The 21,956-nt window shown below is 36.8% G+C and overlaps 1 protein-coding gene and 1 non-coding gene across 2 annotated transcripts; one reads left to right on the top strand and one right to left on the bottom strand.

The window, feature by feature from the left end:
• Positions 1–7,797: 7,797 nt before the first annotated feature.
• LOC124887789 lies at positions 7,798–10,089 on the bottom strand. The gene is made up of 2 exons (XM_047397707.1): positions 9,988–10,089; positions 7,798–8,472 (listed from the first exon to the last, which is right to left on the bottom strand). The coding sequence occupies exons 1-2, from the start codon at positions 10,087–10,089 to the stop codon at positions 7,798–7,800; spliced, it is 777 nt and encodes a 258-aa protein (XP_047253663.1).
• On the top strand, positions 9,536–9,642 carry LOC124888210. The gene has a single exon (XR_007046342.1). It is a non-coding gene; the product is annotated as a small nucleolar RNA R71 (small nucleolar RNA).
• Positions 10,090–21,956: the final 11,867 nt, after the last annotated feature.

Here is a 21,956-nt window from a genome sequence, read left to right as displayed (position 1 = left end):
CCTTCACTGGAATTTTACCATTGCTATTTTATTTATCATCGTGATGCGGAGAGTCTTCAAATGAGGATTTCTTCTTTCCAGCTTTCCTTTTTCAGCATAATTTCAGTCCCTTGCATTCCTTCACTACTTCTATATCCCCGTTGTATCCAATTATGCACAATTCTTTATAATTTTGATCCTAAAAGTACTAATCATATCCATTAGGCACAAAATAGAATAAAAACTGAATTATACTCAAGAATTCATACAAAAGTTCTTGAACTAAGTTTAAATCTGGGTGCATATTGGTGCTTTGAGCATATAAATATGCCCAAGATCACCACCCCAAACTTAAAACCTTGTTCGTCCTCGAACACATGAATTCAAAAACATAATTACTTCCTCTTTTCATCACAATCTCAAAGTTATGTGGCCATGGGTACTTACACTTTGCAATAACAAATTCTTACATCATTATGTCAAAACAATTTTTCAGCACATGAGACAATTTAGTACAAATTTTTCTATCTCACAAATGAATTTCTACCGTGTTGGCGAACTCAATTAGAGAAACACAATAAGAAATCTGGCGTTTATCCGCCTGCATCCTCACTGAAGAAAATTTCCCATATTATTTCACAATGATATATATGCTAAAATAGGGGAGTATCAACATTAAATCGCTCGCTCTCAATAAAGAATTCGTACATGCTAGTAAACGAACCATAAGCTTGCCCTTAGTGTTCTACTCCACTAATAGTCAGATGTTTGGGTGAAGGATCAACTAGGTCTTTTTTGGGTTGTAATAAAGGCTTAGGGATAGGTAGGTACTATTTATAAAAATAGTGACTATTTCTCCTAAGCGTTTGAATACAAGAACTATCAATTCACTCTGTTTTCCAACACCAATTTATCCTTCTATTTCTCCCCATCCTTTTATTTGTCAACACCTTTTTCAATTAGCTTATTTTCTCAAGCTAGGTTGGGAGTATTAATCATTTCTTCCATGTTCTTGTTACGCACCCCTATTATAGCCACCCTTAACTTAAGCCTAAAGGCCTTCATTAAGGTGCACATTATCCAACTAGACCAGGGCCAAAATAGGTTCATTGTAACATTTGTATTTACTAACTCCCAATTAACCCAGCATCATCAAACATCAATAACCTCTACTTTAGGGCATCAACTGATTACCTTATTTTCTCATTTTCGCTCTTAATATTCTCTTAGTCTTATATTAAAAATGCTCAGGAGATTATTTGGATCAAATTACGATTCAGCAAAAAAGGGGTAAGGTTTCATAACAGGATACCAAAGAAAACAGGTTTAAGGCTCAACTGGGTTGACTAAGATTATCCACCATGGGAGGGATTTTAAAGTTAAAAACAAAGCTGTCAAAAAAAATTGCCACCATCACTTCCTATACCCAATACCCTTTATTTTGCTTTGTAAACAACCGGGCAATTTCTAGTCATTTTTATTCACGTAAAATATATACTAATCCTCACACTCACAGCGCATGTACTGAATCAGCCAAAAGTTCCCAATCATGTTCTTTATTGAATTCAAAATTAAGCCAACACATCAAATTTCATTTATTGAGATTGAATCCCCAGTACTTAAAATAAAAACACTCTTATGCTTATTGATACTAGAATTAGTTTTAATTACAGCAAAGATGACCCATTTCACACACTCTTTTAAGATGGTGATTAAGACCACTCCTCTTAAGATGGTCGTCATTTATCTATTATAAGGTATAGCAACTAACTATGATTGTTTATTCCTAATTACCAAAGAGGGCAAAAGCAAACGTAACTACTTGAAACTGAACTTGCCAATGAGGGCGAAAATAACAATAACATAATACTTTAAACTGAAGCAATATGAGATAAATGCCAAAGAGGGAAAATTGCAATCCACAAAATCAAATTTAATAACTATTACAGACCAGTGTTCTGAATAGCTAGTACTTCAAACCAACATAGCAAAATAGAAAAATAAAAACATTGTTCAGTCGAATAACTAAAAAAATGCAAGAGAATACGAACCCACCACCCCACACTTAAAATGAAGCACTATACCAGTACTTCTAATTAAGCTGATGGTAGGGTGATAGTGTACTTTCTGATTATTCATACAGGACTATAGCAACCATGTCCTCTGGAGTTCCATCCACATCATCGCCATCATCGTCAGCTCCATCATCATCAGATTGCTCCTCTTTATTGGGCTCCATGTCGGAATCCCTATACCTGTGTTCTTCATCTGTGGGCACATCATCATCAACAGGCTCAACAAAATCTGGGCCAATCCTCAGCATAGTCTTCGCATGATGGCCAAGTGGATAGTCGAGCTCAACAGCATGGAGCTCTTTTGGTGTAGCAGGTCTGCCTCCAGTCTGCGACATCATCATTATGAGGCTGTACATCCTACCCAGCACCTCATCAGTCCGTGTTTGTCACACCATCATAGTCAAAATAGGGCTAGATGCCCCAGATATGCTTCGAGCAGTAGTGATATCCGTAGGACGAGTGATTACCTCAGGTTTATAATCAAGTTCCTCTTCATCTACCCTATGCCTCCTTAAAAATCTAGTCACCAACCCACCAAATCCAAAGCGACCCACCTGGGTACGTGTTTTCTTCATAGCAGAAAAAATTACACTTTCCACATTAATTTCCACATCAGCTCACATGAGGGCATAAATCAAACATAACCTATCCCTAGTCACCTCAGTCATATGTTTTCCTTGAATCAAGCAGGCATACACAATACGTCCCCACATTCTTGCTTCCTTGTTCATCTGAGCGTAGGGGAAAGAAGAATGCAAACCTGTAACTCGATGCCTCATCCAATGGGCTAAGGATCGTTGGCCAAACAACAAATGCTTGATGTGTGCATAAGGAAGAGAAAGAATAAACTATCACAAGAAATTTGGGTTTATCTCTAGGATACCCAACAAATCGTTAACATCAACAGCGGTGAATCAAATGACCTTCCCTCGAACCTTCAATAAATGTTCAGGATGGCTGGGGTCCCAATTGGCATAGACTTCTCTAACAATATGCAATTTGCACTCAGTCGGCTGATGAAAAATGAAATTTATATTGAGTGTCTTGATTTGTCGTACCATAGAAGGACACTCTCTCATTAAGCTAGCCCGATCGATATAGACCTCCAGAATATAATTAGCATCAGTATGCTTAGTATACCACTGCTTCCCATCTTTTCTTATAGCCTTGAAACCAAATTTTTGGACTTTCCCCCACTGAAGTGGAGGGGCCCTAGGCACTTTAGTTAATTGCCCTTCAGACGGTCTGCTTCTCTTCCTCGCAAGGGCAGAAGGCCCTGCCTTTTCCTTGCCCTCGCTTGATTTTGGTTCCATTATTCCTGCGATTAAGAAAATGCAACAAATATGCAACAAACATGCAACAAGATTAAACTGAGGAGTAGCTCAACTGAGAGTGCATTACGGGTGACTTTGCACCCCACATTTAGTTGGTAACCAAGCACCTACGTTATCAACCAAGGTACTTAGACTTCTCCTTGCGTAGGCCTAAATATCATATTCAAAGGCATCATATTACTCTTCGGGACACATCATCCCTTGTTATTTTCTCAGCTAATTACATAATACGAGACCATAAATAAGATCATGTTACTATAGTATCTCGCATTCTAGAATTCTATACAATTATCTCACATTAGACAATAAAGGTATATACACAGTGGAATGAAATCACCCCCTAACTTCCTACACAATCTAGCCTTACACCTCTCTATCCTCTCAACTAGCATGAAAAATGTTTACCCCCTAATCCCAACTGCAAATACCATTCTCTTTTGCTCTCATTGATTCAAAGTAATGATAAGTGGGCTAAGACATCACAAATTGGACAGAATATCATAGGCAATGCTAATATTGACAACTATTAGGATAGGGAAAACAAAATTAAGCATAAAAACACTATCAATCCTCACAAGATGTAACATAAAAGGTAATAAATAAATATTAACGAACATACCTCAACAATTGAGAGAAGAATGAGAGAAAGTGAAAAAATTGTAAATTTAATAGAAGAGGGAGTGCGAGGGCAGCTCATATGGTAAAACAAAAGGGTTTAGGGTTGGGGAGATTATATTTATAGAGGGACGGGTCGGGTTAGGGTAATGAAATTTGTATGTCCAATTTAAGCCCCCTCCGCGATGCGGTAGTATCGCGTAGACCTACTGGATAAGGCCAATTTCCATTTAAATGCCTACCGTGACGCGGTAAGATTCACGTCCACTCACTATAAATTGACAATTGGCAATTGTCCAAGTTTCGTGTCGTGATGGAAATTGCAACAATCCACTGGAATTTGACAATTCTTAATTTACACTTCTTTGTGTCGCGATGAAATTAGCATATCCTTACTGTATTTTGACAATTGTCAAAATATCTAATTCCACGTCGCGTTGTTCATCAAACTCAGATTCCTTATGTAATTCTGACCCTTTTCTTACCTGAGTAAATCCCCACTTACATAAATCATTTTGCAAACCTGATTGCTTTACTCAAATGTGGTAATCTCTTCATTTCCTTTGAAATTCCCTGTAATCTCAAACAAAAATAACAAAAATTAAAAGTAAAAATGGGTTACCACACACTCAGCGCCTTAGTTTTGGTCATAGCATGACTCAATTTTTTGTATTTTTCTTTTCTTTTTTATTTTACATGCTAAAAATTAAACTACCTATTACAATACATTGTGGGTTGCCTCCCACATAGCGCCTTAGTTTACGTCATGTCACAACTCAACTTATCTTCACTCATCAGCAAAAGTGATAGATTCCTTGTGCTTGTCCGGATGATCCACCTAATAATGCTTTACACGCTGTCCATTCACAAGGAACTTCTCCATCTTCTCGTTATTCCACAACTTCACAGCTCCATGGGGTGTCATGCGCACCACCTAAAAGGGTCCAGACTATTTCAACCATAATTTACCTGGAAACAACTTAAGCTGTGAATTAAACAATAACACTAGTTGTCCAGGTTCAAATTCTATAACTTGAATGTTCTTGTCATGCCAACGTTTGGTATTTTCCTTGTAAAGCTTGGCGTTTTCATAGGCATGGAATCTAAACTCATCAAGCTTATTCAGTTGTAACAACCTTCTTTCTCCCGCGGCAGTCATTTCAAAATTTAGTTTCTTCACAGCCCAATATGCTTGGTGTTCCAACTCTACAGGAAGATTACAAGCCTTACCATACACTAAGCGATATAGAGATGTCCCAATGGGAATTTTTTACGTTGTTTGATATGCCCACAGTGCATCATCCAGCTTCTTCACTCAATCTTTTCTCTACCCATTCACGGTCTTCTAAAGTATTTGCTTAATCTCCCAATTGGATACCTCAACTTGTCCACTCGTTTGAGGATGGTATGTAGTGTCCACTAATTATTGCTCTTGGCATACCAAATCTGGAAAAAAGATTCTTAAACCAGTTGTTGATAAAGTGCGTACCTCCATCACTAATTATTGCTCTTGGCGTACCAAATCTGGAAAGTATGTTCTTCTTCACAAATTTCAGCACCACTCTTGCATTATTAGTCGGACTCGCCATAGCTTCCACCCATTTAGAGACATAGTCCACTGCAACAAGAATGTACAAATTACCTTTCGAAGGTAGGAAGGGGCCTATGAAATCAATCCCTCAAACATCAAAGACTTCTGCTTCTAAAATATGATTTAGCGGCATCTCATGATACCTGGTTATAGTACCCAACCTTTGGCATTGATCACAAATCTTTACAAACACTACTGCATCTCTAAATAGAGTTTGCCAGAAAAAACCTGATTGCAACACTTTCCTCGCAGTCCTCTCACCACCATGATGTCCACCATATGGAGATAAGTGGCAATTTTGTAACATCTTTACAAATTCAGCCTCTAGGATACACCTATGAATCAATCCATCTGGACCCTGCTTGAAAAGGTATGGTTCATCCCAAATATAAGCACCATAATCATAGAGTAATTTTTTCCTTTGTTGTGAGGTGGTTTTGGGAGGATACACCCCATAAACTATCAGGTTTACAATGTCAGCATACCATGGAAACTCAACTACTTCTAATAACAACAATTTCTCATCAGGAAAGTCTTCCTTGATACTCTGCAAGTCATCCACAATATGGGCTCAATTTTCCAGTCGTGACAAGTGATCAGCAACCTAAGTTTCAGCTTCTTTTCTATCACGCACCTCAAGATCAAATTCTTAAAGTATCAAAATCCACCTGGTCGTGTCTTTGCATCTTTTTTGTTCATAAGATACTTAATGGAAGCATGGTCTATATGAATAATGACCCTGGTACCAATTAAGTAAGATCAAAACTTATCGAATACATATACCATAAACAACATCTCTTTCTCTATAACTGTGTATTTAACTTGAGCATCATTCAGTACCTTACTAGCATAGTAGATTGATCAAAATACCTTTTCTTTTCTCTGACCAAACACTGCTCCCACTACAATATCACTGGCATCACACATTATCTCAAAAGGTAACTCCCAATCTAGTGCGATCAAAATAGGTGCTTCCGTCAACTTCTTCTTGAGCTTTTCAAAAGCTTCATGACAATCATCTCCAAACTCAAACTTGGCTTCTTTATCTAAAAATTTTCACATAGGACTTGCGATCTTTTAGAAATATTGAATGAATAATCTATAGAACCCAGCATGTCCTAAAAACTTCACACGCCTTTTACTGTAACTGGATGAGGCAACATTTTAATTACTTCAAACTTTACTTTGTCAACTTCCATCCCTTTGCATGAAACTTTATGGCCTAAGAAAATTCCTTCCTTAACCATAAAATGGCATTTTTCCCAATTTAACACCAAGTTTGTTTCTTCACACCGAGCTAGAACTTTGTCAAGATTGTGCAAACATTTTTCAAATAAATTCCCATACACAGAGAAATCATCCACGAATACCTCCATAAATTCCTCCACCATGTCTGAGAATATCACCATCATACACCTTTGAAATGTAGCAGGTGCACTGCATAATCTGAAGGGCATACGTCTGAAAGCATACGTACCGTATGGATAAATGAACGTGGTCTTTTCTTGGTCTTCTGGTGCTATGCTTATTTTTTTATAGCCAGAGTAACCATCTAGAAAACAACAATACTCTTGCCCTACCAATCTATCCAGTATTTGGTCAATGAAAGAAATTAGGTAGTGATCTTTACAAGTTACTTCATTCAACATTCGATAATCTATACATATTCTCCATCTGGTAACTGTACGTGTGGGAACCAACTCATTATCATCATTTTTCACTAGTGTCATTCCTCCCTTCTTTGGTACACAGTACACTAGACTAACCCATTAACTATCAAGAATTGGGTAGACAATACCACTGTCTAACCACTTAATAACCTCTTTTCGGACTATCTCCTTCATCACAGGATTAAACCTCCTTTGTTGCTACACTCTAGGTCTGTAACCTTTTTCCATGTAAATATTATGCATGCAAAATGTTGGATTGATTCCTATAATGCCAGATATCTTCCAGCCAATCACTTTTTTTCTCCTTTTGAGAACTGCTGCAGCTTTCTTTACCTGTACATTGGATAATCCTGCAGATAAAATAATAGGCAAGGTATCTTGATCACTAAGAAAAACATATTGTAAGTGAGGAACAAAACCTTAAGCTCCAAGTTAGGAGCTTCTTCAACTAAAAGCCTGTGTGGTGGACCAATTGGTCTATTCAAAGACTCGATCACCATTTTATTTGTCTCTATTACAGCTAAATTCATAATCTAAACCAATTCCAATGCTTTTGAATCCCCATGAAAATCATAATCCATCAAAACTCGCTTTAATGGATCATCAGATAAGACCAACTTCCAATCCAAAGTAAGATCAATAATCAATATTGAGGAAAACTCCTCATAGATGGATGGCAATTTCAATGCTCTGTACACATCAAAAACCTCAACTTTATCATGTTCTTGCATTGTCATTTTTCCAGCTGCCACATCAATGAGTGACTGCCCTGTTGCTAAAAAGGGTTGTCCCAAAATAAATAGAACAACTAGATCAGCCTTAAAGTCAAGAATCACAAAATCCATAGGAAAGATTAAAGATCCCACTTGCACCAGTACATCTTCAATAATACCATCTGGTCTAGCAAGTGACATGTCTACCAACTGCAACACAATATCTATGGGTTTGGGGCTTCCAAGACCCATCTTCCGATACCATGACGTGGGCATAAGATTTATGCTAGCCCCCAAGTCACACAATCCACGTGCACAAATAATCTGACTAAGGGTAATATGCAATGTGAAACTCCCTGGATCCTTCAATTTTGTGGGCAGTTTATTTTGAATTTTTGATGTGCATTCTTGATTAAGTGCAACTGTAGCATATTCAGTCAACCGATTCTTATTAGCAACAATATCCTTTAAGTATTTTGCATATTTTGGCACACTCTAAAGAATGTCAACAAGAGGAAGGTTTACTTGAAATTGCTTCAAAAGATCTAGAAACTTCTTAAAACTAGCTTCCTCTTGATGCTTTCTTACCCTTTGAGAAAAGGGCAAGGGAATAGTCTTCTTCTCTATACGAATCTCTTCACTATCCTTTTTTTTCTTTTACTTCTGCCTTTTCTTGAAAACTATCATTAGTAACCAAAGGATTATCCTACTTCTTCACCATCTCCTTAGTTTGTAGCCCACTCCTCGTTGTAACCGCATTCACTTGTTTAGGATTAGCCTCAGTGTTGCTAGGCAATGCTCCTTGTGGCCTTGTATTCTGTGATCCCGTGATTTGATCTAACTGCAACTCTAAATTTCTTGTGAGTAATTGTTGACTCTTCAATTTAGCTGCAAACTATGCCTGTTGAGCCTTCATGTCCACTGCAAACTATGCTTATTAAGCCATCAACTGCTTAAGCATCTTCTCTATATTACTATTCAAGACAGTCGCCTGATTATTATGAAACGGTTGTTGATTTGGTTGTATTAGTCCCTTATACTAATTTGTATTCTGTGCCTGATTCCCACCCTATGAGAAATTAGGGTGGTTCCTCCAATTTGGATTATATGTATTCCCAAAATTCTGTTGACCCTAATGATTTGCATTCCCCATGTAGTTGACTGAATCAGGATTAACAGAACATGCATCTACTTTATTCTCACTTCTTTCACAAACTTCACACCATACATATACCCGTTGAACTACATTTGTTATGGTTGTTGGTTGTGTTATACCTAACTTTACGTTGTTAAGATGAGTAGTCATATGGTTCTACATTGTTGCAATCTGTGCTTATAAGGCAATGAACTGATCAACCTCCAAAACCCCGCAACTTTCTTAAGAACATTTCTTGAGTTTGCATGACAACCAGGATTTCCTTGTGTAATTCGATTCAATAAGGTATACAATTCTTCATATGTTTTCTCCAAAGCTTGACCCCCTGCTGATGAATCCAAGAGAATCTTTGTAGTAGATTTAAGTCCTTCTATAAAGGTATGCACCAAAACATCATTCAATTGATGGTGATGAGGACAACTTCTAAGAATGCCCTTGAATCTCTCCCAAGCTTGGTAGAGATTTTCTCTATTTTTCTGTCAGAAACTCAATATCTCACTCCTTAATCGTGCAGTTTTTTGAGATGGAAAAAATTGAATTAGAAACCTTTAAGCACATTCTTTCCATGTAGTGATGGATTGGTGTGGTTCAGCAAGTAGCCATCTCTTTGCTTCCCCTAGTAGAGAAAAGTGAAAGAGTGTTAATCTAACATAATTAGCATTCACATCTTTAGGAATATATGTGTCGCTTATCTATAGGAAGGTTTGTAAGTGCTGCTACGGATCCTCGTGTGAAAGACCCTAAAATTCTCCCACAGATCTCAACAATTGCACCATATTTTGTTTTAATTCCCATCGGCCTCCTTATTCAAGCTTCAGGATATTATTAGTCACCAGGTGCGTAAGTGGGATTACAATTTCTCGAACAGATCTTGCGACTGGTTGAACAGGAACAGCTGGAGCTGGAATATTTCCAACATTTGGATCATCAACTATAGGATCGTGTATTTCTTCCATTGATCCTATTGAGTGTAGTATTGAGCTTTTCATCTCTGATGAAAAATCACTTCTGGTTCTGTAAAAAATCACTTCTGGTTCTGCAAAGGGCTCTACTAACTCTTTCTCTCCAGCCAGTCCAATGTCCAGCTAAACCTGCAAAAATTCAGCCGCTAAGATCAAGTTGTCAGCACTTAAACTTATGATCAAAAACCAAAAATCAAAACAATTTACTAATTCTATTTGATCCCCAGCAATGGTGCCAAAAACTTGTTGCATCTCTATGCACACGCAAGTGTACGTGATCGTGCAAGTAATATAATGACTCAGACAGTCAGATATCATTCCCTCGAGGATCAATAAACTAGAAATTTATTCAATCTTTAGTTCAAGACAATTGAGTATTAAGTGTTTGATTGTATCAAGATCAAGATGATTCTATAAATAAAATGTAAATTACTAAACAATAAATAATTAATGATGACTAAAGCAAAGTAAGCAACGGTTTTAATCAATAATGAGGACGATTCTAGGGTTGAGGTATTTTGAAAAATCATACAATTCTCTATTCTTTTCACAGTCTAATTGGTTATCGGGTTGATGGTTCGTAAAGGTTATACCACGATCTTGGTCTCCCGACCTCAAATCTTCTATCTATTGAATGTTGTAACTACAACTCCCACAAAGTTACAGCAAATCTTCTAGATTTATGAAGTTGTCTTCCTGCAAGTGAACCAAGCAAGGCTTCTAGGTATATCCCTATCCTAGTGCTAATTCAAATTCTTTTTTTTTATAAAAGAATAAGAAACTTGCTCCCTAATTTCTTCGTTCTATCCTATGAATCTCCTCCCGGATTCATATAGAAATATAAATTTATTCTAATGGTGGCCAATCATTAAAATAGTAAGCTCAATAAATTAAGAACAACCCATATGATAATCCAAAAAGAAACTATGAAAAAGAATATTAAATAGTACTCATGTTCTTAGGCTCAACCCTAGAAATAGGGTGTTTAGCTACTCATGTTTGAATTCATCACCCAAAATAAGTAACAAATCATACCCAAATTAATTCTTCAAATAAAGAAATTCAAAAGAATGTTTAAGAACCCTAAAAGAGAAAAATTTCTACTTTTCCACCGCTCCTCTCCTTGAAAACCAGTCCCCTATATTATCTTGGATTTTTCCTTTTATAGCTAGGACAAAACATTTAAAATATTCCCGATTTATTCACCCGGCGCATTGCTCCATGACTTCGATTGCTATTTTTCATTAAAATTTGGGAAATCGCGAAGCTCAAGTATTCCCCAACAATTATAAAATGCACCTTCACTGCGATGCACCACTATTATGGTGAGCCACTGTATTGGAACAATTGTGAAATAATCATCCTCCACAATGTGCTAAACCTTCAGGTCACCAAATCTGATAAACAAAATTTCTCCGCAATATGGTGGTTTCGTGAACCTTTACTAGAATTTGACCATTGCTATTTTGTTTATTATCGTGATGCGGAGAGTCTTCAAATAAGGATTTCTTCTTTCTAGCTTCCCTTTTTTAGCATAATATTAGTCCCTTGCATTCCTTCACTACTTCTATATCCTCGTTGTATCCAATTATGCACAATTCTTTATGATTTTGATTCTGAAAGTACTAATCATATTCATTGGGCATAAAATGGAATTAAAACTGAATTATACTCAAGAATTCATAAAAATTTCATGAACTAAGTTTAAATCTTGATACATATTGGTGCTTTGAGCATATAAATATGCCCAAGATCAATGATGGTTAAAGATTATGCCTTAAAGTTTCACCAGTTGTCTCAGTATGCTCAAGCGATGGTTTCTGATATGAGGGCCTGAATGAGAGAGTTTGCTTTAAGACTCTCTCCTGAGTTGATCCTTGAAAGTAAGACTACATTGTTGATCAAGTACATGGATATCTTTAGGTTGGTTATTCATATGCAATACATGGAGAAGGAAAAAAGAAAGTAGGCTGAGATAGGGGGAAAACAGGGAAAGAAGTTTAGTTTTTTTTAGCAAGGTGGTGGGAAACATTGTGGTAAAGATGGTGGTAAGTGGCTAAAGAAGAAGTGGGTGAGTTCTAGTTCCTTCTCCATAGCTATTGCTCCCTACCCAAAGGTATTAGGAGATAGGCGTTAGTAGGGTGGCGATAATTTTAGGGTACAAGGTGCCTAATCTCAAGCTAGTCGAGCTTAGTCAGCTTCATCATGTCCTTCTTATAGTTTTTGTTATTAGTTGTATCAGGGTTTCTGTAATAAAGGGATGGATAGATATTTCAAATATGGTCATCCAAGACATATGCTTAGAAATTGTCCGATTGGTAAGGTTTCTTTCAGAGTGAACAAGGTTTTGGTTACTTCGTCGTTGGCTCCAGCACCAAAGGGTGCACCATCTAGTTCAAACACTGGTTAGAACCATCTTTATGGTCTTACTACCCGACAGAAGTTCGAGACATCGCCTAACGTTGTGACTAGTATGTTTTAACTCTTTTCTCATGATGTATATTATTTACTTGATCTGGGGTCCACTCTATATTATGTGACCCCCTTTGTGGCTGCGCATTTTGGTTTTGGTTCGGAGTCTGTTTTGGACCCCTTTTCTATTTCTACCATGGTAGGTATATCTATGATTGCTAAAAGAGTCTATAAGGGGCGTGTGTTATCTTTTGGTAGTAAGGAGACTTTGGTGAATTTTCATAAACTAGATATAGTAGATTTTAATATTATTCTAAGGATGGATTGGTTATATTTGTGCTATATGTCATTAGAATTTGGACTCGTAAGGTTGTTCTTAAGCTTCTTGGTAAACCAGCTATTAAGTGAGAGGGTGGTTTACTAGCTTTTAAAAGGGAGTTTATATTATATCTTAGAGCTCAAAGATTAATCTCCAAGGGGTGTCTATCATCTATTCTAAGTTAAAGATTCTAACTTGGAGGGTCCTTCTTTGTATTAGGTTTTGGTGGTAAATGAGTTTCCTAGGATCTTTACTAATGACATTCTTAGTGGTCCTCCAGATAGGGAGATTGATTTTGGGATTGATCTTGTTTTGAATAGCCATCCAATTTCTATTCCCTGTTAAAAATGGCTTTGGCTGAGTTGAAGAAACTCAATGAGCAGTCTAAGGATCTTTTGGATAATGGTTTCATCTATCCTAGTATGTCCCTGTAGGATGCATCAGTGTTATTTGTGCATAAAAAGAATGGTTCCCTTTGAATATGTATTAATTACTGACAGTTAAATAAGGTGATAGTTAAGAATAAGTATCCTCTCCCAAGGATAGATGACTTGTTTGATCAGTTGCAGAGTGCTAATTTCTTTTCTAAGGTTGATCTTTGGTGTGGGCATCATCAGCTTAAGATTAGGTAGGTGGATATCCTAAGACAGCTTTCCACACTTGATATAGGTACTTTAAGTTCTTGTTAATGTCGTTCAGTTTGACCAATGCTCCTGCGGCATTCATGGATATAATGGATAGAGGTTTTCATAAGTTTCTGGATCTATTTGTTATAGTGTTCATTGATGATATTTTGGTGTACTCTAAGAGTGAAGTGGATCATGCCAATCACCTTTGTGTTATGTTGCAGAATCTGAAAGAATAGTAGTTATATGCTAAATTCTCTAAATGTGAATTCTGGTTGAACACTGTCATTATTCTAGGCCATATTATTTCTAGTGAGGGGATCATAGTGGATCCATAAAAGTTTGTGGTGTTTAAGAAGTGGCCTAGACCCACGACTCCAAATGATATTTAGAGCTTCTTGGGTTTAGTTGGCTACTATAGGAGGTTTTAGGAGAGTTTCTCTATGATAGTTGCCCGCTAACTAAATTGACTTAGAAAAAGGTTAAGTTTTCATGATGTGATGCTTGTGAGGGCAGTTTTGAGAAGTTGAAGGATAAGCTAAATTTGGCTCTGGTTTTGACCTTGCTTGAAGGCATTGACGGGTTTGTTTTTTACTATGATGCATCCCGTGTGGGACTTGGTTGTGTTCTGATGCTGCGTTGTAAGGAGATAGCCTATGGTTCTAGGTAGTTGAAGGTGCATGAGAGAAATTATCCTACTCATGATTTGGAGCTGTTAGTAGTGGTATTTGAGTTGAAAATCTGGTGGTACTATTTGTATGGGTGCATATAGATATTTTTTCCAATCATAAAAGCCAATAGTATATGTTCACTCAGAAAGATCTCAACCTTAAGAAAAGGAGATAGCTTGAGCTTCTCAAGGACTATGGCATGAGTCTTCACTGTCATCTAGGTAAAGCTAATGTAGTTGTTGATTCTCTTATCAGGTTATCCATGGAGAGTATTCCTCGTGTGGATAATGATAAGCAGGAGTTGGTGAAGGATATTCACCATTTGGCTTACCTGCGAGTTTGTCTCTTAGACTCCAAAGATGGTGATGTGTTGGTACAGGAGGTGGCGCAGTCATCTCTTGGTACAAAAATCAAAGAGAAGAAAATCTTAGATCCTATCTTGTTAACGATCAAAGGTGATGTTAGTGGGAAAAAGGTGATGGTATTTGATATTAGTGGTGATAGTACCTTGTGGTACCAAGGGAGGTTATGTGTTCCTGATGTTGATGGGTTGTGAGAAAGGATATTGGCTGAGGCGCATTAATCACGATATGTAGTTCATCTCAGTTCAACAAAAATATATCATGATATCAAGAATATGTATTGGTAGAGTGGTATGAAGAGGGATATGGTTGATTTTATGACCAAATGTACGGTGTATCAATAAGTGAAAGTTGAGCACATGAGGCCTGGAGGCTTGTATCAAGAAATTAAATTACCAAAATAGAAATGGGAAGTAATTAACATAAATTTTGTTACGGGTCTCCCCCAGCCTCGAAATAAATATGATTCGATTTGGTTCATCATGGATAGGATGACAAAGTTAGCTCACTTTTTGCTAGTGAGGACTAACTTCTCGGCTAAGGACTATGCGAGGTTGTATCTTCATGAGATTGTGAAGATGCATAGGGTACCTGTTTCTATTATCTCTGATCGTGGCACACAGTTTACATGTCACTTTTGGCGGTCATTTTAGACTGGGTTGGGGACTAAGATAAGTCTAATTGCTACTTTCAATCCATAGTCGGATGGGCAGCAGAAAGGACTATTCAGACGTTGGAGGATATGCTTGATGTGTGTGATTGACTATGGTGGTAATTGGGTTGAGCATCTACCCGTTGTAGAGTTTACTTACAATAATAGTTACCATTCTTGCATTGGGATAGCCCTTTTTGAGGCATTATATGATAGGAGGTATAGATCTCCTATTACGTGGTTCGAGCTTGGTGAGGCACATATATTTGGCCTAGACTTGGTTTACCAGTTTATGTAAAAGGTGAAGGTGATTCAGGAAAGGCTTAAGGCTGCCCAAAGTCGCCAGAAGTCCTATGCGGATATGAGGAGTAGGGACTTGGAGTTTGAGGTTGCGGATTGGGTGTTCTTAAAGGTGTCTCCCATGAAAGGAGTAATGTAGTTTGGGAAGAAGGGAAAGCTCAGCCCCCGATATGTGGATCCTTACTTGGTTTTGTGAAGGGTTGGTAAGGTTGCATATGATCTAGAGTTGTCTTTTAGTTTGAACTCTATTCATCTGGTATTCCATGTCTCTATGTTGAAAAGTTGTATAGGTGATCCTTCATCAATTGTTTCTTTAGAATAATTTGGTATCTTGGATTGTCTATCTTATAAAGAGATCTTGATTGAGATATTAGATCAATAGGTTCATCGGTTGCGAACCAAGGATGTGAACTCAATTAAGGTTCTATGGCGGAACCACAAGATGGAAGAGGCTACTTAGGAAGCAGAAGAGGACATGAAGTCCAAATATCCATTCCTATTTTCTACTCTTGGGATTCATGCTGAAGGTATGTGTTCTTTATTATACTTTTGTTTTCAAACTTTGTAAAAGGAAAGATTAATTTCCTTGCAGTTTTTTTATAACTTAGTTAAAGGTTAGATTCGAGGTGTTTGGGTTTAAATTGTTCTTGTACTACTTTGTTCCATCATTCTGGGATGAATGATCCATGTGGGGGGAATTGAAACACCCTAAGTTTTGATCCTTAGAAATTTCCTGAGTTTTGGCTTCTGGACATCATACCAGTAAGGGGTACTAGTCGTATGATAGGGTACGGTTGGTGGATCTTGGTCGTATGTTAACTAGTGTAGGTTGGTTGGTTTCTGTCTAAGGTAAAAATGGATCATACTAGTTGTATGTTAGGGTAATAGTGGTATGATACCAATCGTATGTTCCCCTATGTCTAACCTAGGGAAGTCTATTCTACCAAAGGTATGGATTTAGGGTACTAGTCATATGGTTGGGAATGAATTGTCCTTGGTGGTCGTATGTTGGATCGTGTTGGGGTTCAAAGGAAGGCCTAGGTACAAGATAAGGGTACCACTTGAACCCTAGGGTACAGTTTGGGAGGGTCGTACCCTCCTGTGGGATTTTTATACAAATTAAGTTGGGGTGTAATCTGGACATTTATCCTCTTAACCTCTTAAGTCCCCATGAGTTATAACACTCTTGGGGCACTATTTACCCTATTATTCTAATATTAAACACTTAGAAACTCTTGCGAATTCTCTCAAGGCTCTTAGGTCAAGGAAGGCTAGGTCTTTTCAATAAGGTTAACTTAGGGCTTACAAGGGTGGTTTCTCTCTGTCATCTTTGTAATCTAAGGCATGTTAATCCTCTTTCATTGTTAGTTACAACGAAAGGGCATGTTTTATGTATGGTTTTTATGGCATAATTGTGGCATGGATTTCGGCTTTGAATATATGTTGGGGGTTTGGTTATAAATGGTTTGGTTATGGTTTTTCCAAGTTTTAATTATGGTTTTCATGTTTTAATGGTGGTTTGAAAATGTGGTTGCATAGGAATGGTTAATTGGTAATTGGTTTTGGTTTTGAAAACTATATGCCCTCAACAGTTTTGATAAAATGCCTATGAGAATATTTTTACTATATTGTTGAACTTTCATTGAACATTTTGCATGGTATAAAATGGTAATGGAACCCTAACTAGTTTGGATGGTCTTTAATAGTTAAATGGTAAGGTCTTGGTGGTCATGGTTATGGATTAATTGAATACACTTATGGGGTACATGGGGATCCCCTTAGCAAACTTAATAATGATCATCTTGTGGGGTACATGGGAATGACAACGCCCAAGCGCACACGCAAGTGTAAGTGTTTTACCAAGTAATATAGTGGCCTTCAAAAAAGCCGAATATTGATCCCACAGGGACTTGTGTTGACAACTACACAATTCTAGTTTAAGAATTGAGAAAAAATAAACAATAAAGTTTTAGAATTGAAAACTAAAATAAACTAAACTAATGCGGAAAAGTAATGACTTTGAACAATCAATGGATATGAAGCCCAGGGTTAAAGCACTTCGAACAATTATGCTATGTTATTGAATTTCATTCGTTAACTTGCTTATCTTCGTTGTTGATTTGTAGGGTTAATTGCATGACCATGGTCTCCCAACCTCTAATCTTTTACCTAATATGGACATTACAACTACATCGTTGAGCGGGGATGCAATAATCCAATTAAGTTGTTAAAGTTATCATCCTACATTTGAATCAAGTAAGGCTCCTAAGTACATCTCTGTCCTAGGTACTAAGTTCAATTCTTTATTTCATAAAAGAATAATAACTCAAACTTTGTTTGTTTTCATGTTCTATCTCCCTATTCCCTCTCCCGAGATTAAAAGGTCGAGAATATATGTACTTTACGGGTGATCAATCCATAGTACTCATGTTCTTGGCTTTAACCCAAAAAAGAGGGTTTTTAGCTGACAATATTCATAATAACAATCCAAATAATTGAATGCATGTTATGAATAATTAAAAGCTAATTAAAATAATTAAAAACCTAAAATAATGTGCAGCTGCCTCTACCATTTTTCTCCAAATATGTCCCAGCGTTATTCACCGCTTCCACCACTTCAAAAATTCCCCACCGAATTGTCCAAGTGTAATTTATTTATAATCATCCACACCAAATTCTTGTAGTAATAGGAGATAATATATGTATAGTGGAATCTGCCTAACTATATAGGGATAAGATATATTATCTTTGTAGTGGAACATTGCCTAACCATATAGGGATAGGACATGCACGCCATGTTTTTCTGTGCCTAATATGAGCAACGCGACACGTCAATGATCGGGTTGTCAAGAGTAATGCAATGCATTGATGGATGCACTGGAAATGGCAATACGACGCATTGAGATCGCGTCGACTCACTCGAATTTGCGTCCAAAATTTATTCTAAGTGTTGAATGTCCTATTCTTTGCCCATGTCTTTTGTAGTATAGTTCCAATGAATTTCAAGCCTTTTTATCATTAGTATATAACCATTTTCATCTCACAAAGTCTCCTACATAATCACACACCACAAATTAGAGATCAAAACAGCACATTATCCTTAACGACGAATCAAAATAAGAGCTAAGATAAGGCTAATTCTTACGATCTTCAACTTTATGTTTTGACTCTTAACTTAATTAATTTGAAATTTTTTAATTACAAATAAGTTATTCCACTCATAATTACACATTTAAAAAATTTAAAACAAATTAAACACATTAGAATCCAACGAAACCAACTAGACATACAACTAGCTTAAGCTAGTAACGCTAGTTTTTTGGGTTGAACTCTAAATGACTCAATTAGGTACAAACTTATTTGAAAAACACGTTGAACATTGTAATCATGAACTTGGACACTTAAATGCTTATTTATATCATATTAGCACACAAATCACATGAACTATTCTCAAAATAAGGCTAAATAAACTAGAATAGTAACACTAGAATGCCTAAATACACCCAACATCAGAGAATCCCCCAAGCAACCTAATAATGTAATCTATGGATACATGGGAATTCCTTATTTAAAGATGATGGCTAAGGAAATAGATTGTAAGCTATGGTCGGTATAACGATTCCACTACTTATAGCCTTGATTAATAATAAATTGAATTAGTGGTGCCCTCACCTCCCGTGGCGTCAGGGGTTGTGCCACACACCCCCAAACCTTATCAGAAATAAAAACAAAAGAAAGTACAATGAGGGATATATAAACCTTACCTCCGATCCTATGGTTGTTCAAAGTCAACTGGCCTACAAAGGCCGATCGACTCATCCCCTATACTAGAAATGAAGCCTAGATCTAAGCACCTAGAAGAGAGAACTCCTCTCAGTATAATATAATCTAGGAAGACATAAATAAGGGAGACTCTCCCCTTAAAAAGTAAAAAGAAAATCATAAAGATAAACCACTTTATAAACGCTATAACTTAGAGAGAGTAACGAAGATGAAGATAATGAAAATGGTGATATATAAACCAAATAAGGACCAAAGAATAGATCTTATCAAGGTGGCTGCTTGATCCTCTTCAACTTCCTTCTCCTGAAATTATCCATACCCATCTTATCTAGAGTGAAGTAACCTTTTATTTCATGTGGGAGTTGTTGGTAAGTATAGAACTCTTGAGTTGTATCAACCGTGTAACTATATTTGGAAAGTGTATCTGCTGGAAAATCACCTTCTCTATACATATGTTTGCATTGGAACAATTCTATGAGATTGATCAAATTATGAAGTTCAGTGATATATTTGATGATGCTCCAGGGAGGTGTATAAATTCGTCTAAGCCATTTGGCAAGTAACTCTGATTCAACTTCTAAAATAACCCTGCTATAACCATGTTGAATACACCAAGTTATTCCCAAGATTGTAGCTTGAACCTCTGCCTGGTTGTTTGATCCAAAACCAAGAGGTGTAGCAAATGTATAAATTAACCTGCTTCTATGATCTCTCAAAATGCCACCAGCACCTATATGTCCCGGATTGTCAAGTACACTACCAGCAGTGTTGAGTTTAACCATGGAAAAAGGCAGTCAGAACCAGTTGACTTGAACTACCCTCATTTCATGTTGACATTTTTCAATCATTATCACTAATTTCGTCCAATTGTGAGACCAATGAATATAAGGAAAGGTTGTATGCAACAACATACTAAGCTCCTTGATAATTTTGAATACTAAGCTCCTTGATAATTTTGAATTTAACTCTTTTAATGCTTGAAAGTTTACCCCCATACTTACTAGCACATCGATTTTTCCATAAGTTCCAGCCTATAAAGATTGGTGTTGCTTGAAGCATCAGCTTATGAACCGTATTTTTAGGCTTAGTAATCCACCATTTGATGAGTAGATTCCTCAAAGGATTAACTACGGGTTCAATGCCCTATCAATCTGAAAAGAAGCTCCAAATGTGTCTAGCAAAACTCCCAAAACAAATATATGATCAGGCAGTTTTCTCATGTCCAAAAGATGTGATTTTTTCATTTGTTGGAAGTTTTTTTTTAGATATCTCTATAGTAAAAAAGAAGTCTTAAACAGAATTTATTTTTGCCAAATGAGTGTATCAGTCATACGCTTATTCTTCTTCTTTTGTACTAAATCCTAAGCTAAAGAGCATGTGAAATTACCATTAACATTTAGCATCCAGATAGCTTGATCTCGAACCCCTTCTTGATAATTGAACCTGGTACTAAGAATCTACTAAACAAAGGCCTGAGGAGCATATTGTTTCACTAAAACTTCATCCCAAACTCCATTATTGAGAACTTGGGAAACGGTCACATTATTAAGCCTCGGCAGGAAGTTGTTCTGATAAGCAAGAGGACCCGTACCAAGCTAATCATCTCACCAGAATTTAAGGTCCATTTGATGCACTTTTCATCTTTTATTTTATTATTCATCATGTGTTTCCAAATAAGAGATTGGTCGGTATCCCATTTTTTTATAACAGGGTGTGCTCTTTGGCAATATTTAGCTTTAAGAAAATCACCCCATAATGACTTTCTAGATCTAAAAATCCACTATTGTTTGTACTAAAGAGCTAAAAAAACATCATTCAACTGTTTCACATCAATACCACCCTTATCACATGGATAACTTAAGGTTTCCCATAATGCCCAGTGATATTTTTTCCTCTCTTTATCCCAACCCCAAAAGAAATCAACAATAAGAATTCTTATCTGCTTCAAAGTTGTGGACATAGGGGTAATAGTTGATAGCAAGTGAATTGGAAAAGATTTAAAAACCGATTTTATAAGTGTCTCTCTACCTCCATAACTTAACATATTTTTTTTCCATCCCTTAATTTTGGAGTTAACTTTAGCAACCATACCTGTGATATAAATAATTCTTTATCTACCGATGTATAAAGGACATCCAAGATAAGTAATCGAACTAGCCTTTTAACTGAAGTCGGTGATTGAATTAACTCTGTCGATAGATTCTTGAGGTGTTTTATAAGGGATCGTGAAGTGACTCTTGTCTTTGTTTATGATTTGGCCCGACATAGTTTCATAAATCTGCAAAGTCTTAAGGATGAGCTAAAGAGAGTAAGTGCAAGTTGATATGAAAATGATAACATCGTCTACAAAACTCAAATGGTTTACTTGAGGACCTCTGGTTTCCATGTGAAACCCTTGATAAAGGTAATGATTGTGCAGCTGGTTCATCAATCTAGATAAAACTTCTGCACCAATAATAAAGAGAGCTGGAGATAGAGGGTCGCCTTGCTTAAGACTCCTCTTTTAATGGAAAAACCCATGCTTGGACCCATTAACAATGATCGAGTACCAATTATTAGACACTATCCTCCATATCATATCAATAATATCTTCACCAAACCCTATTTTTCTCATCAAAAGGCAAATATAAAACCAAGAAACTTTACTATAGGCTTTGGCCATGTCAAGTATAATAACCATATTATCACCTTCTCGGGGTTTTTTTATACGATGAATGATTTCTTAAGCTAACATGA

Source organism: Capsicum annuum, chromosome 10 (genome assembly GCF_002878395.1).
Source record: "Capsicum annuum cultivar UCD-10X-F1 chromosome 10, UCD10Xv1.1, whole genome shotgun sequence".
NCBI lineage: Eukaryota > Viridiplantae > Streptophyta > Magnoliopsida > Solanales > Solanaceae > Capsicum > Capsicum annuum.
The sequence above is the reverse complement of the archived record's forward strand: the minus strand, read 5'-3'. Positions and strand labels throughout refer to the sequence as shown.

Bases quoted from the DNA above. Each gene is read 5' to 3' on its own strand.
- LOC124887789 (XM_047397707.1), bottom strand. From the start codon at position 10,089: ATGGAAGAAATACACGATCCTATAGTTGATGATCCAAATGTTGGAAAT. The intron at 8,473-9,987 runs GTAATCCCACTT...GACATTCTTTAG, and splicing joins CAAGATCTGTTCGAGAAATT to AGTGTGCCAAAATATGCAAA.